The sequence below is a fragment of the Neolamprologus brichardi genome, chromosome 12 (genome assembly GCF_056152115.1).
Source record: "Neolamprologus brichardi isolate AB-2024 chromosome 12, ASM5615211v1, whole genome shotgun sequence".
Taxonomy (NCBI): domain Eukaryota; kingdom Metazoa; phylum Chordata; class Actinopteri; order Cichliformes; family Cichlidae; genus Neolamprologus; species Neolamprologus brichardi.
The window spans coordinates 2,913,970-2,929,584 of record NC_142115.1 but is presented as its reverse complement, the minus strand read 5'-3'; the positions used below and the strand labels follow the sequence as shown (position 1 = coordinate 2,929,584).

The following is a 15,615-nucleotide window of genomic DNA, read 5'->3' as shown; positions in this document are numbered from 1 at the left end:
ATAAAGGGGGGAAATGACATCATTGCAAAACTGTTTTGATAACGTTTCTAATTGCTTCCGTGTTTTAAATGCCAACAAGTCTGGAGGGAAGAGGGAGGGGCGCTTAACACTGGCAGCTCTCAAAATTTGTACAGAGGAAAAACGGTTATGACTATTCATCCATCATTCGAAATGCGCAGCAACCGCTGTCAGTCGAATCAGACGGCTCCCCATTTGTAGCTTTTTGCCATTAGTCTAATAGATCTAATCCATCTTGTCATGACCTCTGATTAAAAGCCCGTGGTCCCATTAAGGCCCAACTCCAAGATTATCCCCATCCTGTACATTAGAAATCAAAGCTCTGGTATTTATGGCGCAGTCAGATAAAGGCCGTTTACACGATTCTTCGGTCAGCACACACGCTGTTATCTGCTCTGCTGTTCATTCCTTACATGGAAGGAATTATGCGCTACACAATCCTCTCTTTGAAGATGAAAGAAGTGACCCCCCCCTCCCACCAACACCACCACCACCACCATCATCTCTTTTGTGTCGTTTCAGTGGGGTTTTACACTGACGTTAATGTTGCTGTTGTGTATTTTGTCGTTTTCGCTGTTTTTACTTAACGTATGCCTTTCCCTCCCTCCTACCCCTCAGTAGCGATATTGCTTTCTTCTCTTTAGTGCTTAAAGAAGCAGAGTAATGATGATGTTGTGGCTGTTTTTACTGTTTTGCCATGAAAAGCCAGACCAAGTGTTTCCCAGCTGTGCATCCTCTGTCTATCTCACACACACACATTTTTTTCCTCCTGCTCTCTAGATGCCCCATGTCATTTCAACTATGTAACAGCCCTTGGCTAATGGCTGTAATTAATGAAATTATGAAGGCTCTATATTTGTTTATTGTTCTACGCCCTCGAGCAGCTGGCTTGCCAAATGGCAGCGGTGAATGCCTGCCCCCTTGCTCCTGCCATGTCTTTGGATGAGAAATATTTTTAATTGTTATAGGATGAAATATTAAGCGTTAATTAGCCAAAGCGGTTTACTATAAAACTGTGACAGCCTCCATAAATTTTAAGGCAAGACTTTTTTTTTTCTTTATTTGTTTTTTTTAACAAGGCCATAAAGCCAAAACCCGCTCTCCAGTGACAGACATTAAACAGGCCGCGCCTTCAGAAGCGCAGAGGAGCTGTTTAATGAGCTCGGGAGCTGGCTCAGCATTTCCTCTCAATGGGCTGTCTTTGATTCGGGGCCATTATCGCCCACGAACAGGGCCGCCGACACCATCGCCGCTGTTATTACCATTCTGCGCACAGATGTGATTGGACCCGCTTCACCAGACGGCCCCGTGTCCCAAACCCTGCATCTGCACCAGCAGCTTTACCAGCGCCCGCCCTCCCCAGCCACCCCTGTCGCTGCACGCGTGCACACAGAAAATCTGATTCATACCCGTTCATTTTCCCATTTTACGTAAACCCAAAACATCTGCGCCTGCCAACGGAGCTTTGAGAAAACACTCGCAAAAAGTACCTGCAAATGGTTTGTGTATTTACGGAATAGGAATAAGTTACTGTCACTTGTAATTAGACGTTTTCAAAATAGAGAGCTGGTATTGGCTCGCGAACAGACGTACAAAGTCCTCATTCATGCTCCCTTCGCTCTCTTCCTCCCTCCCTCCTGTCCATCTCAGCTTACCGACTGCTTTCTGTGTGTGCGGGGCACGATCGGAAACATTTTAAATGTAACCACACTGTTTTCATCTGGCAAATTCCAACTAAAATTATTCCGATAGGCTAAGTTCTGCCACAGAAACGCTTTCCTCACAATTCTGAGGTGGTGTCGGTTTCAACCATTTAATCAGCTGAAATCCCATCTCCTTAAATCAGTCTCAATCATACAAGGCAGACCGTTCACACAGCTTCACATATGACCTCTGTGGTTTTACGGACTGACCCGCTTTTTTGTCTTGTCGCTCCAAGTCTTTTGAAGTGCAGTTTCCTAACACTGCAAACAAGCTACATGTCTTCTTGTACTTCCTTCCCAGATATAGCATTGGGGCTTTTTGCACACGAAAAAATCTCAGCAGTCAAAAGCAATTAGATTCACATTTCTTCAGATTTTCCAGTGATTAGAAACAACTGGTCTGGCCTTAAAGCTGTCTGATTCCTAAGCCGGGCCTCCACGCCCAATGTCTGTATGCTCAATTGAAAAATCATGCAGGCTGTCTTCATCTTGGCAGTGTGCTTAAGCGCTTGTATTGTTAGTGATTTAACTGCCTATCTGACCACGCTGTTTAAGTAAACCCATGACCAGTTCAAGCCAGCTGCTTTACCCCAGGGCTTGTTATTCTGGACCGAACCCTGCTCGTTACCAGTCACAGATGTTGAGCATGTGTTTTTGCCTTTGTAATGTAAAAAATAATAATAATGAGACCTTATTACCAAAGAAGGCTGTCGTATGAGGGATTTTGTTCGAGTGTATCATTATGTGGACTTTTGTTTCCTAATGCTTTTCTTTTCTGTCTGTTCCAGTTCGACAAATATGGCCCCAAACTGGACAATCCATTCATCAGACATTCAAACGTAAGTCTCTTTTTTGCACTAATTTAAATGTGTTAACAGTATTTGCATACGGCAAATCAAATATTTGACATATTTGAATGTTGCCTTGACAGCATTTATTGTGGCAGTGGCTTTGTGTGTGTGTGTGTATATATATGCTTGAGTCCTGTATGTATGACTGTATGATTTTGTTTTGTGTCTCCCATCTTCCCCTTCCTCCCCCTTCCAGTTCTTCCCCTCCTACCCCCCAACCATGCCAGGCATGCCCCCGCTGCTCCCACACTCAGGACCCTTCAGCTCGCTGCAAGGAGCCTTCCAGCCCAAGGTCAGACCCCTTAACCCACTGTCTACAAACGGGAGATTTTAAGGGAGCTTGAGCATAAAAGAAACCACAAAGCGTGCAGACGTTTACAAGAAAAACACTTTAAAAGTGCGCAAAAGGAACACAAAAATGTAAAAATGCAGGTGGACTCCAAGCCTTAGTCACGGCAGGCCAAAAATAGGACCGTGATGTCTGCCTGTCCAGAAGAGCAGAAGGGAGGAGATGCAGGGGACGTCGAGGGGCGGGAGGGTGTGAGTCTGGCAGATGCTCAGGGGCTGTGACCTGAAGTAAGCCACCAATCAAAGCTGGCCTAAATCCGCTGGCCCCATTCCCAGAGGGCTCAGTGATGGAGGTTCCCTTTTGTGGAAGGCCCCTCCAGATGGTTCAAAGCGCAGTTTTATGCATCCAAAGCCGCTGCTAAGTATTCTTGGAGACGAGCTTGGGGGGATAGAGCTTGGGAAGTATGTTTGTTTGTGGGGCCTGGCGACCCTGGTCACCGTGCAGAATCAGCCGATCTCTAATAAGGCAATAGATCAAGGCCTGATTTAGCTTTGTAGTGCTCACGGTGTAACCAACATAAGTGGCGACATCGTTGGCGGCATTTTTGCTTGTATGTGGTGCGTTGTGTTAATGACCATGTAGTCCTGTCCTGGTGTTTTATATCAGTGCCAGCTGATGGAAAGAAATAAAATGCCGGGCCTTTTGGTTATTTTGGGGGGGAGGAGATTGCAAACATATCTCTAGTTTTTCCACTTCTTTGTAGTTTCCATCACGTTCATTCCCATAGTTTCAGCAATCTCCCTCCAGGTATTTCCTGACATTTGTGAGTCCTTTATATTGATGCTATGATTATAATTCCTTAAACTGAGATTCTCTCACTGGTAAAATTTAAAAACGTGGCAAAAAAGTTGCCAGAAACACGAATGAATCGATGATGCTGAACGAGCAAATCATACTAGTTGTGGGCTGCGTTGACCCGATGTATAGTTACATTTCTAAGGAGGTGCATGTCAGGTTAGGCCACGTGAAATGACATGTGTTTCCTGCTGGAGCATAAAACCCCAGGAACACGGTTGATCTAGGATCTTGTGCTCTGCAGACTTGAAGATGAAACAATTAGAGATGTGCAGCTCTGGCATAACTCTGAACTCTGGGAAGCATCGTTGCAGTTTTACCTGTATCAGCTACAGCTGTGCAAATACTTGGGCATTAGCTGACCGTAGTGCAGCTAATTATCTGGGTTGGAATAGATGCTGGAGGGTCTTCGAGTAGTTTTGCAAGAAATTCGTCTTACATGCTTTCATGCTATCTCCATAACAGCACTGACACAAAGCATAAGAATAAGGTTTAGTCCCATAAAAGTAGAATGCATGTGAGGATATTTGGGATTACAGTAATCTTATTCATTCTCTCGGGGGATATTTAAAAAAAATAAATGGAAAAAATGCAATTAACAGTGTTCTGCAGAGGACTCTCTTGAGGATGCCTGAGACCCCCTTTGGGAATTATTATATGAGGTCAAATTGTTTTGTGTTGTTGCGCCAAGTTCAGTTTCTTTCTTTCCCCGTGCAGATGTTCCAGATGTGGTTGATCACCATGTATCTTTTTGTCTTTGTCTTTCTCTGTCAGGCATCCAATCCCATCGATGTAGCAGCACGTCCTGGAGCAGTGCCTCATACACTTCTGCAGAAGGACCCGCGGGTAAGCATCCGACCGATAGCATCGCAGCCACTCTGCTCATGTTCCTGATGATAGCCACACATAATCCAGTACATATGTCTCTTGGAGACATTTCTTCTCATGCATTTCAGTTTTGCAGTTAGTAGCATGTGTCTTTGTTGTTTGTAATAATGATTATCTGTTTATCCATGCAGATAACAGATCCATTCAGGACATCTGTTAGGGTAAGTAGATGCCTTATCCTTTTCTGTTAAATGCTTCATCTCTCTGGCCAGGCCACAAAGTCTAAAACCTTAAAATTCTTTAACAATTCTCCATTAAGCAAATGCAGGGTTTTGGCTGCATTTACGCTCAGCTTTGAGGTCTGTATTGGGGTTAGATATTCTTAATATGTTGCCTGGTTGCAAATTCTGATGAGTTCCCACTTTGTAGTTTGGCCAGAAAAGCTCTATGCCAGAATCAATTTTTAGCTCCCCATATCAAAGCCAGCAGGCTAACCTCAGTTTCTCTCTAAATTTTTAGAAACCTGGCAAGTGGTGTGCAGTGCATGTCCAGATCGCATGGCAGATCTACCACCACCAGCAGAAAATGAAGGTGCGTGAGACAGATAGTGATGTTTTTAAGGAATCTTGCTGTCATGTAAAGCCAGATACACTATATTGGTTATGGAAAACGGGCCAAATAGCTAACTTATTGAAAACACTACATGCTAGAGCAGATCGAGCTGACTCGGATCTTTTGTTTGGATCTAAACGTAGAACGATCACATGATTGGAAAGAGGCAGAAAGCTTTAAAAGAAGCAAAGCCCAACACACGAAGGCTCCACTTTAAACATGTATTTTCTATAAAGGTTCTCTCTGACTCCATAAGAGAAGGGGTAGATGGTAACAGTAGCACTCGGTATCAGACGCAACATGTGAACACAGAACAGAAATTACTCCTCTCACTGACAGAGGATGGTGTGGCCTTGCCATGGAGATCCTCTGCTAATGCCACTGGCCCTGGGTGTCTCAGGCTTTTCTTGGGCCCAGAACCCCAGTTGCCAAGGATTTTGTTTCCCTAATCAGCTTACATATATTTGTTATAACACAGCTAGTCAGAATTGAAAACGTGGAGCCATTGTCAAAGTCTCTGTCCTTCTCTGAGCTCTCATCCAGTGCAGCTGACGATCGCTCGCGCTCACTCCCTCGTTGGAAATGTTTCACGCTGTTGCGTACTGACCTAATTTTCTTCGTCTCCTTCTCTGCTTTTCTACAGCAGATGCAGCTGGACCCTCACAAACTTGACATGAATGGGAAGCTGGACCTGTTTAGTCGACCCCCAGCGCCAGGAGTCTTCCCAGGGTTCCCGTACCCTCACGATCTGGCACGACCCCTCTTCCCCTCCACAGGTTGGTCAAGGCTCAAAATACCTCCTGCATGTCCAGGCAACCTATCAAGCCTCCTAACGTCATTACTGCTTTTATGGAAATTAACATTTCTAACTACGTTTTGAAAAAAACACTTTTTATTTTCCCTCTCGTGCAGTGTTGACATAATTATAGTGCTTTGGTAGCAAGTGTTTTGCCTGTAAAGGGAGTCAAATATGTCTATGAATATGCATGGCTCTCAGTCAGGTAATTGACTGATGTGCCCTGTGTTGGAGGGCAACAGAGAAGAGAATGGCCTCTGACTGGTAATTATGCAGCGGCGTGTCGGAGGCACTCCTGTAATTGGTTCTATCATTAACAATTCATGAAATATGGGTGATGGTAGCAGTGTTTTGTGAAAGAGGCCAACTTGTTGTACATTCAAGAGCTGACCTCACTAAGCTGCTGCAGACTCACGCACAAACAAATAACAGCTGCAATAAAAGCAGCTGATATAGTCGTTAGCATCACTCCGCTAACTCTTTGCTCATCTGCTCCACGTCGTATCAGAGTTTGTGATGCTGCATGTGTTTAACTTAGGGTTTGGTGTAAGATTGTTCCCCAACCGACCAGACGACTTGATATGGATAATAACACTATTCATCCTCTGTCCCGATAGGCTCTGGACACCCCCCTCCGTCTCCATACGGCCCCCCCTCCCACCCCAGTGGATTCCTGCCTCCTAGCCATTTGGCAGGTAAGTGTAAGTAACCCCCATGTTTATCTTTTTTTTATACATTTATCTCCTCTTTCAACACGAGTCTCTCGCTCACTCTTCTTACACTCATGTTTCAAATACATTAAAAGCCACCAGGGTGTCATTTGAACCAAAGGTATTCCTAGTTTTTGATCTCAGCTTCACTTCAAGGTTAATGTACAATATTGTTAGCAACAGCCAGCTGCAGTACTGCCTCTTACTTTACTATAATAGTGAATGTAGCCATCCTGCAATCAGCCAGTGTGATTCATAATACGGTCGAAAATAACTCCAGAGTCCGGGTTTATTAAAACGGACGTAGTTTCCAGCCTCCAGACCGATTTGTCATCCCTCATTTGCTCGGACAAACAGTGCAGCAGCACACAAGACACTATTTTCTATAAGCATGCCAAGCTGATTTCGTCGTACCCAGGAAGAAGGGAATAATGAAGCGGCGTTCGTGCTGTATGATTCTTTGGTGCATTCGGTTGTTTGCATTTTTATTCATCATCCTCAGTTCGGACTGAGACACTGTTTAAGTGTCAGTCCATTCTGTGCCTATGAAAACATGGTAAACTGAGGATGACGATTTAGTCAACAAATGGGAATTCATGTGTGAGGCAGAGGAGATTTCTCAATTGTTGTCTTTTCTAATACGTGAAAAGCTCCGGAATTAAAAATCCTTGAACCCTAATCGGTTGGCAAGTTGTGCATTTCCTGATGGATTATTTCCGATTTAAAGCGGGACTGCAAATTCTTAGTTAATGAGTCTCGTTCGCTGACTTCTCAGACTAAATATTTGTTATCCCCGTAAATTTGGAGGCTATAGTCTGTGACTGATGGAGTCCATCAGATAGTGATTCACCAGTTAAATCACTGTGCTCTGTCTAGGCTAATTTCCACAGCTCCTAATTGTCTTGTCCTACCACAATCCATTTCCAGCTCAGCTCCAAGAACTCAAAACTGATTCCCCCACCAAGCAGCATTATTCCACAGGCCCCAGCAGGTCAGAGACACTCCACTCCAGTTAGTGGCAGTGAATCCAGCATCCAGGCAACCTGGCTACTGCAGGATTACCAGGCAGAGAGCTAGGGTCGCAGCGCTAGAAAACCACGGCTCGCTTGTAAGAGAAAAGCCGAGTGGAATGGGTTGGTGTTGGGGTGAGCGCTGCTAGCCAGCCACCCCCCCCTTTTGCTAATCCCTGTTTGGCATTTTGCAGATCCTTTCAGTCGCTCCAGTTCCTTTGGCGGCCTCGGCAACCTTTCAAGCAGTGCCTTCGGAGGATTAGGCAACCCCTCGCTTGGTAAGCGTTGGCCCCCTCTCCTCCTCCTCCTCCACCGCTCCCCCCTTCAATCTGGCCCCTGTGGCCAGTAATAGAATAGAGCAGGACAGCGTTAGACCACAGGGAGAGCCAGGAGGGGAGAAAAAAATCTAGACACTTAGCTCTAGTTTCTGTGTCCAAACAGCCCTAGCCCAGGGAGGCCCAACAAGGCAGCACAGCAAACCTCCTCCCTGCCTCCACTTCATCTACCAACTAAGTCCCTGACAGCCTGGCTTTAATCTGGCTGTGTTGCTGCCAGTAGGCACTCTTAGGTCTGCTGTTTGGTGGTAATTCGTCTATTAATTATTTGACAAGCCCCTTCTGCACCACCATGGAGGCTTTTCTCTTTTCCCTTCGCATCCTTTCTCTACGCCTTTCTCTCTTTCTCTTCATCCTTCCTATTTTTGTGTGCCAAATCGGTCACCCTGTTGTGAAAATGGATGTGATTGGAATAGACATGCCGTGGAATGCTAAGGTTCCCCTTGGCTTTTCACAGCTATCATCTCCAGAGGGCAGTGAGTCTCCCTGTTCATCCGGTGCAGAAAAGGAAGGGAGGGGGGGGGACCTTTAGTCTTAAAGCAAATGAGTAGGTTTTTTTCTTCAGTTCGAGGGGGAGGGGGGCATTAACCTCTAACTCTTTCAAACAGCTTCAGTGCTTCAGTGAGAGAACCTCCAGAGACAAAGACAAAAGCAGCTTTTGTTGTTGAGTCTTTCTCATCTTATGTGTCCTCGAGAAGGTTTTGTGCCCAATTAACTTACAGCGGGTCCCACGCCTGTCTGCTTCTTTCCTTCAGGGTCCAACAGCATGTTTGGCACCAAGGAGGGGCCGGGAGGACTGCCCACATTTGGCAGCCCCCACCACGACACCTGGAACCGACTTCGACGAACCCCGCCGTCGTTCCCCACCCCGCCGCAGTGGCCCAAAACCGCAGATGCTGAGAGAAGCAGCTCCGCCAACAGCCACGAGAGAGAGCGGGAGAGGGAACGGGAACGAGAGCGGGAGAAAAGAGACTCGTCGATCGGCAAAGAGGAGAAAGATAAAGACCGGTGGGTTGTATGTTTTTGTGCGTTGCTCACATGCAGTATGGAAAAGACGACTCCTGAAATACCACAACAGCGACGACGATAAACCAGCTTTATTATACATACGAGCCGATCAGTCAGAGCAGAGCAAAGGAAAAACAGTGAATGGTAGTTACAAGTCGTATCCATGGAAACTGAAATAAATTGAACAACCGGCACGCTTATAAAAGAGCCTACGACACGACGAGAGAAGCTATTTGTCAGAAATTAATTGGAGACATTTCTATGAATGGTACGGCAGCAGAATGAAGGGTTCCCGTCGAACAGAGCGAGGGACACGAGAGCGAGGCGACTTGTGTGATTTAAACGAGAATTAAAAGGCAGATTTTATTGTTGAGAATTAATCACACGCTAACCAAACACGACCTACTGGTGAAAATAAAACTCTCACATTGTGCCGTTACAGGGATTCTGTGGATCGCAACCGCCACTCCAACCGCTCGTCTCCGGCCTCTGCACCAGTCAGCTACCAGATCAGCAGCCTGATTCGCTCCAGCAGCCAGAACTCGAGCGATTCAGGTCGGCATCACAGTGGCAGCGTGGACAGGGTCCGCGAGGCAGAGAAGGAGCTGCTGGAGCGACACAGAGAGTCTTCCACGCTGGCTGATGTGAAGGTGAAGGAGAGTCGCTCGCCGGGCAAGGAGATGCTAGAGAGAAGAGCCTCGGAAGACTCCATCAAAGCCACTCAGCGTTCCCCTTCCCCCTACTCTAAGACGATGATCAACGAGCAGGGCATCAAGATGGCAGGCGGGCCTCTGTCTACGCTCAAGGACGGCGAGAGGAAGGAGCCCCCACCTGCAGAGCTCCTCCATAAGGTGAAAAACGACATGAAGATTAAGGAGGAGAGGAAGGAGGAGCAGGAGGTCATGGTGGTTAGTTCGGAGCCGGCCCCCCAGCCACCAGCCCAAGCTCTTCCTACTCCCGTCAGCCAACCGGGAAACCCGCACCACCACCATCCACCTTTGTCCCAGCAGCACCCCCTTCCTTCACCGCGTGGTAGTGACATCTCAGCACCTGGCCTGCACGGCGTCCCCATGGCACACTCTCTGCCTCTTTCCATGAGCGCCATGCCTCAGATGGGCAGCCTCAACGTGCTAGACCGGGCTCGCATGGCTCCCTTCATGGGAGCGCTCGCAGGAAGAGAGCGCCTGCCGCACACGGCCTTTCCCTGGGATCCGCTCAGAGAGGCCTACCGCAGCCTGGATCTGCAGCGCCGCATGGACTTCCAGCTCAGGCCTGAGCCGGGGCATCGTTTCCCCAGCATGTACGAACAGGAGCGAGCCTACCGCGAAAGGGAGGCTCATGACTACTCCCACCACGAGCACCTGTTGGAGGTACGCAGGGAGCACGAGAGAATGCGACAGCAAGCCGAGGAGCGAGAGCGCCTCCACCTGAGGGAGGAGCTGGACAGAGCGCGGCTTCATCAGCTGCACCAGTCCCCGATGGAGGGCCATCTACCACACATGCCCCCCTTTATGCCCCACCTAGGTGGCATGCCCTACCCCAGACTCAGCCCCTCCACAGGACACAACGGCCCTCTGAACAGAACGCCCCCTACCGCCGCACTTAGCGCACCCCCACCCCTTGTGCCAGCTGGCAGTGCCAGGCCAGCCTCGCCCCGGAGGACTACCCCCCTCACAACCACCCAGGACCCACGGGACTACTCCCCATCACGTAACCCCAAAGAGGTAGAAGCTCGGTAGCTTCTTGGAAAAGTGCAAAAATGTCTTACAGGGCGCATTGACGCGCCCCCCCTCCTCTGATCTGAACTCTTGTTGTAAACAAAATGCACTGCTCATCTCCACCAGAGAAGAGCAAAAGTCCCTAAGGGAAAGGGTATGATTGTACAAATGAAAGGTGTGTAAGGCTAATTAAGCACATGCCATGACTTTATTTTTAGTGGACTGGAGGTCGAATAGCGTCGGCAAAGAGAACATAAATATGTGTATGTTTATTGCCGACTTAAATATTTGATAATTATTAATATATTAATCCAATACCTTTTTTTCAACTTTGTGCAAAATAGAGGTCCTCAAATGAGTTTGTACATTTCCTATCCTTGTTCCATGTATAGATATCATTTCTATGAATTTTATGTATTTTGTGCATTAGTCACGCCTTTTACAATATTTATCCCAGTTGATTGTGAGACATATCCCGTATGACCCACTGTAAAGACTGGATTTTGGTTTCAGTAACTTAACCTCATGGTACCAGGATATCCTCAGTGATGACGATGTACAATGCTACATTACCGATTTGTTCTGTTCAATTGTTTTGCCTTTGAGATATGCAGATAAATATATATTATGAGGTCTTTGTTGAGTCTCTGTAAAGAAAACAGATGTAAATAACTTGTCGCTATTCCTTCGCTGCAAGTTTACCATGTAAATTTATTAGGCTTTTTAACCATTTCTAGAAAAACAAAATCAAAACGAAACACGGGAAAAATCACCTGCCTGCTGAATATTGCCGAGAGAGACGAGCGCGGCCGACGGACGGGAAGCACGAAGGGGAGGGTGTTGTAAGGAGGCCTAAACGGATCATCTGCAATCTATGCAAAGCAGCACACAGCACCCTGCAGAAGAAATCACCCGGAGGGAAAAGACAATACCGGTGATACTGAGAGCAACCTGGATTTAACACCTGTTTATATTTACGAATGAAATAACGACTAAATAATTCAAAGACTTCCAAGTCACAAACTGGACCAGCCCCAGATAGAAAATGAGGACTCTGTTTAGTGGGCGGCAAAAGGACTCTCTCTGTCAACCTTGTGGTGTTGTGCAGTTGTTTTTCTTAGACTCTTGTATACAAAACAAGTAGAGTTTTAGGCGTGCAAAAAAAAAATGAAAATGAACATTCATGGTTTAAAACGTACGGAATAAAGTTTGGACCTAATGTCAAACATTTCCTGCTCATCTTTAATTCCGGCGCCGACTGCCAGCTGTGGCCGGATCTGCTGAGGGCTCTGTGTATGTGAGGTTGATAGGTTTGCCTTAGTTTCCAGCATTTAGAGCATTTACTCATCTGATACAAAGATATTACTTTAAAATCATAAAGCCGACTTGGCTGGCAGAGTCGCCTAAGCCATCAGATCATTTGACCGTAATCTGTCATACATGGGCTGCAGAGCTCTTCACAGGGATCGATGAGATTGGGCCAAGGCAATACAGGCAGGGACTAATAGAACATTGATTTTGTATGAAAGCAGGTTTTGAGTGTTTGTGTTGCAGGTAACCGGTATTGACTGGCAGCCCAGCGGCATATTGACCCGCGGTCTGGACTCATTAAGAGGAGCAATGCCTGGGAGGCAGGCTATCAGTTGGTGGAAAAAGAGGCTCCCCTCTCTTCTCATATGCCTCCTCTCCTCGCGCACACCACTCATCTCCTTTTCTAATGAGGCCGGAAGGCACTCTGGAGTGGGCCGCACAGGGAGCCCTGAGGTGCCCTGTCCTGTTATTGACAAGACCTCGGCTGCGCCTGCTGTCTGAGCAGAGACAGCCAATTCATCCCGATAATGCGCCGACTACTCATCTCGCCGCCGTGCGCCGCGAGGCCCGCCAATCCCAGTCCCATGGTATCAACCCATAATGACAGCGTGGATCAAACCGTGGCCAGGTCATTAGGGGATGTTATTGAAAATCAATAGTGCTCCTGTGTCTCACGCACTCCAACAGGGTTTTTAAAGGGCTCCTTGAAAAGACTGTTTGGCAGAATGTGGTCGGCGTATTGGGAAGACTTAAATCACTATCGCTTTCAATTTAGCCTCTCGGTAATTGAACCACATATTCTTCCTATGGGTAGCATCTGTCAGTGGCCGGCCTCACTTTAGCTCTGTGTGCTTTTAGTCCTAATAATCTAGTCAACAGCAGACACTTAACCCCTGTACCTGTTACCACATAGGGGTTTTTTTTCTTCTTCCTGTAACTGTTATTTACTAGGCGAGCTTTAGTTGGAGAAAACCACACACCTTAGATTTCCCCCCACCCAACTCAATCACTCTGTCCTGTGCTCTATCCATTTTACGGCTGAGTGTGGAACGGCCCTCCGGAGATGAAAAGCTCCATCAATTTCACTCATCGTCTGGCAAGGTCAATTTATTTCAGCACACAGTCCATCATCAGATGGGAATCAATTGACACATTGCCTGGCATATCCAACCCAAGGTGGATTATTACAGAGCTTGCAATTGTCAGCTTCTTACTAGAGCTATTATTCATGCGTCCGGGGGATTTTTCTTTCTTTCTTTTCTTATTTTTTGGAGATTTTGTACAGTTTTCTATATTTATTCGATCACGATTTCCTATGTGATGGAACATTGTTACTTTGACGGGACTTAATGTAAGAGCGTGTCGCAAAAAAAAGCGTCTGGTTTTCTTTGACACATTTCTCCACTGTAATCCCAATTAATAGGATACGGTGGTATCTGAGGTAAGACATTGTTTTATTGTTCCACTAATCCCCTTCATTTATCTGTGAGGAACCTGAATGCTGAGGGTTTGGGATTGAATTTTCATGGTCTCAAATACCTCCAAAAAGCGCTTGGCACAGTGCTCACCCCAGATTCAGAGAACAGTGGAGCAGGCCTTAAGGGGCTTTTATGGAGCACAATGGCAGCTAATAACACAGTGCCAAGCTAATAAGATGGGCAGCTCTTCCCCCACTGATAAAACATGTATGAAAGCATTTTGAGCCTCTATGTGGTGGCTCCCAAGATCCTTTTTTTCCCCCGGTGAAAGCTAATGCATTAGTTCCCATTTGAAAGCTGTTTTGAAATGGAGATTGGTAATGAGACCTGGGGCCCCCTCCGTGATCACATTTGCTGAGGCCTCCACTGGGCCTCGTGATTTGAGAGACTCAAATGCTCAGAGTTCAAGTCCATCTCTGCGGGGGTTAGAAAACCCCGATGAGAGCCATTCTGAACCACTAAACTATATCTGAACTGCGAATTTAGGGAGAGCGCACAAGTCAAGGGCTTTGGCAGCGAATCCTCGTCACAGCACTCTTTCTAGACTGCGCGTTGTTTTGACCACCTAAAAAGGCTAGCCGCATGCATCCTTCCATGTTCCCGTCTTTTTTTAGCTCGCTGTGTCAACAGAGCGGCAGCTGACAAAAACCAGGCCAGTCAGTGGTTAAGGAGCTGACTTGGAAACAGCCAAATGGTGTGAATTCCAGGCCCTGGTGACAAAGTGCTGTCTAATGTCTTTTCACCTCTGGACCTATGACAAATATTCCAGCTGTCTCACAGCGCAGCTACCATTGCTAGGCAAGCAGACCAAGTAATGCAGCCCAGAAGAAAGAGGATACTTGAATCGGTCACAGAGGAACCTCAAAGTGCACAATATGAGACGGGGAGGAGAAGAAAAGAATTAGAGGAGATGGAAAAGAAGGAGGTCCAGAGCAAAATAAGTTTTCCACTTTGATTCAACGTGGAGGATTTTTCCAGCCTTTAGTGGAACCTCACAATCTCCAACACTGGCCGTATTATGTACACAAACCATAAAAATGAATAACATTTATGCAGCTGGGCACATCTGGCAGTGATAGGACGCTCATTCACAGACTCACAGGATGGCATTGTGCCGCCACGCTACCCTTTCTGTTCTATGCATGGACGTGAGGCATAAGAAGACAAAACGTGGGCGGTGTGAAGGGAGTTTCTGAAATGCTTCGAATGAGTTTAAGAAAATAAGAGATTTCAGGGCAAAATGGAGGCCATACGTGGCTCGTCCAATTTGGCAGAGCCGGCGCGCATGATTAGCCGTAGAGACGTTAATCAAAAGTGGCTCAGTGTTTGAAGGGGCAGTGAGAGGCGCTGCCAGCTGGTGACAACATGGCTTGTGTGCTCGGGCCAAGAGTGAAGTTTATTTGAATACGGATCTTGCCGTGACCGTATTTCTCCAGAGCTCAGTTAGCAGAGCGTTCCCTGGCTCATCACTGGGATCGCCTCAGAGCCGTTGGCACCCGGGAAGGCAGAAGGTTTTTTTCCAAGCCACAGAATGAGAATTACGATTTAGTCCATCCCCTCTGGTGGTGTGGGCATATTCATAAGTATTTATTCAGTTTGACGCTGGCACAGACACCACACCTAGTTCTTGGCTCTCCGTGTGTGAGGATTTTATTTTGAATATGAAATTATGAAATTGACAAAAAGGCTGTTTTTGCATTCTGTAAATTAACAACACATTTGAAAATCAAACATCCCATTTTTCCCCTTAAAATCATGCGAGACCTCTACTGAAAACACGAAGCTTAGTTATTCAGCTGTCAGGTTTCCCTTAGAGCCAAGCTTCAAGACCCAGTGCAAAGCACAACTGTTAGGAGTAATGTGGTGGGATGTGTTTGATCAAGTAAATTCTCAAGTTTGTTTTCAGCTTTCTCAGGAGGTTAGAGGAGGCTTTGTTGGGGGTGATTTACTGTTACTATTAGCATTATGGCTTAATTTACAAAATATTCTATATTTTTATGTAGTTACAAAATATTCTATGTTTTTATGTAGTTACAAAATATTCTATGTTTTTATGTAGTTACAAAATATTCTATGTTTTTATGTAGTTACAA

At 46.4% G+C, this 15,615-nt stretch overlaps 1 protein-coding gene across 9 annotated transcripts in view; it reads left to right on the top strand.

Moving 5' to 3' along the window:
- The window catches only part of fbrsl1 (fibrosin-like 1), a 317,456-nt gene extending 305,504 nt beyond the window's left edge, over nt 1-11,952 (top strand). For 5 of the 9 annotated variants that reach the window (XM_006805436.3, XM_006805434.3, XM_006805437.3 and 2 more), the window contains 10 exons: nt 2,510-2,560; nt 2,769-2,864; nt 4,491-4,562; nt 4,736-4,765; nt 5,064-5,135; nt 5,800-5,932; nt 6,570-6,653; nt 7,867-7,950; nt 8,763-9,015; nt 9,458-11,952. In XM_006805436.3, coding sequence (XP_006805499.2) covers nt 2,510-2,560; nt 2,769-2,864; nt 4,491-4,562; nt 4,736-4,765; nt 5,064-5,135; nt 5,800-5,932; nt 6,570-6,653; nt 7,867-7,950; nt 8,763-9,015; nt 9,458-10,754 — 2,172 coding nt within the window. In that variant the 3' untranslated portion in view covers nt 10,755-11,952. The remainder of the gene's footprint in view (nt 1-2,509; nt 2,561-2,768; nt 2,865-4,490; nt 4,563-4,735; nt 4,766-5,063; nt 5,136-5,799; nt 5,933-6,569; nt 6,654-7,866; nt 7,951-8,762; nt 9,016-9,457) is intronic. The other 4 variants (XM_006805435.3, XM_087848891.1, XM_006805440.3 and 1 more) reach the window with 4 other exon arrangements.
- Nucleotides 11,953-15,615: the final 3,663 nt, after the last annotated feature.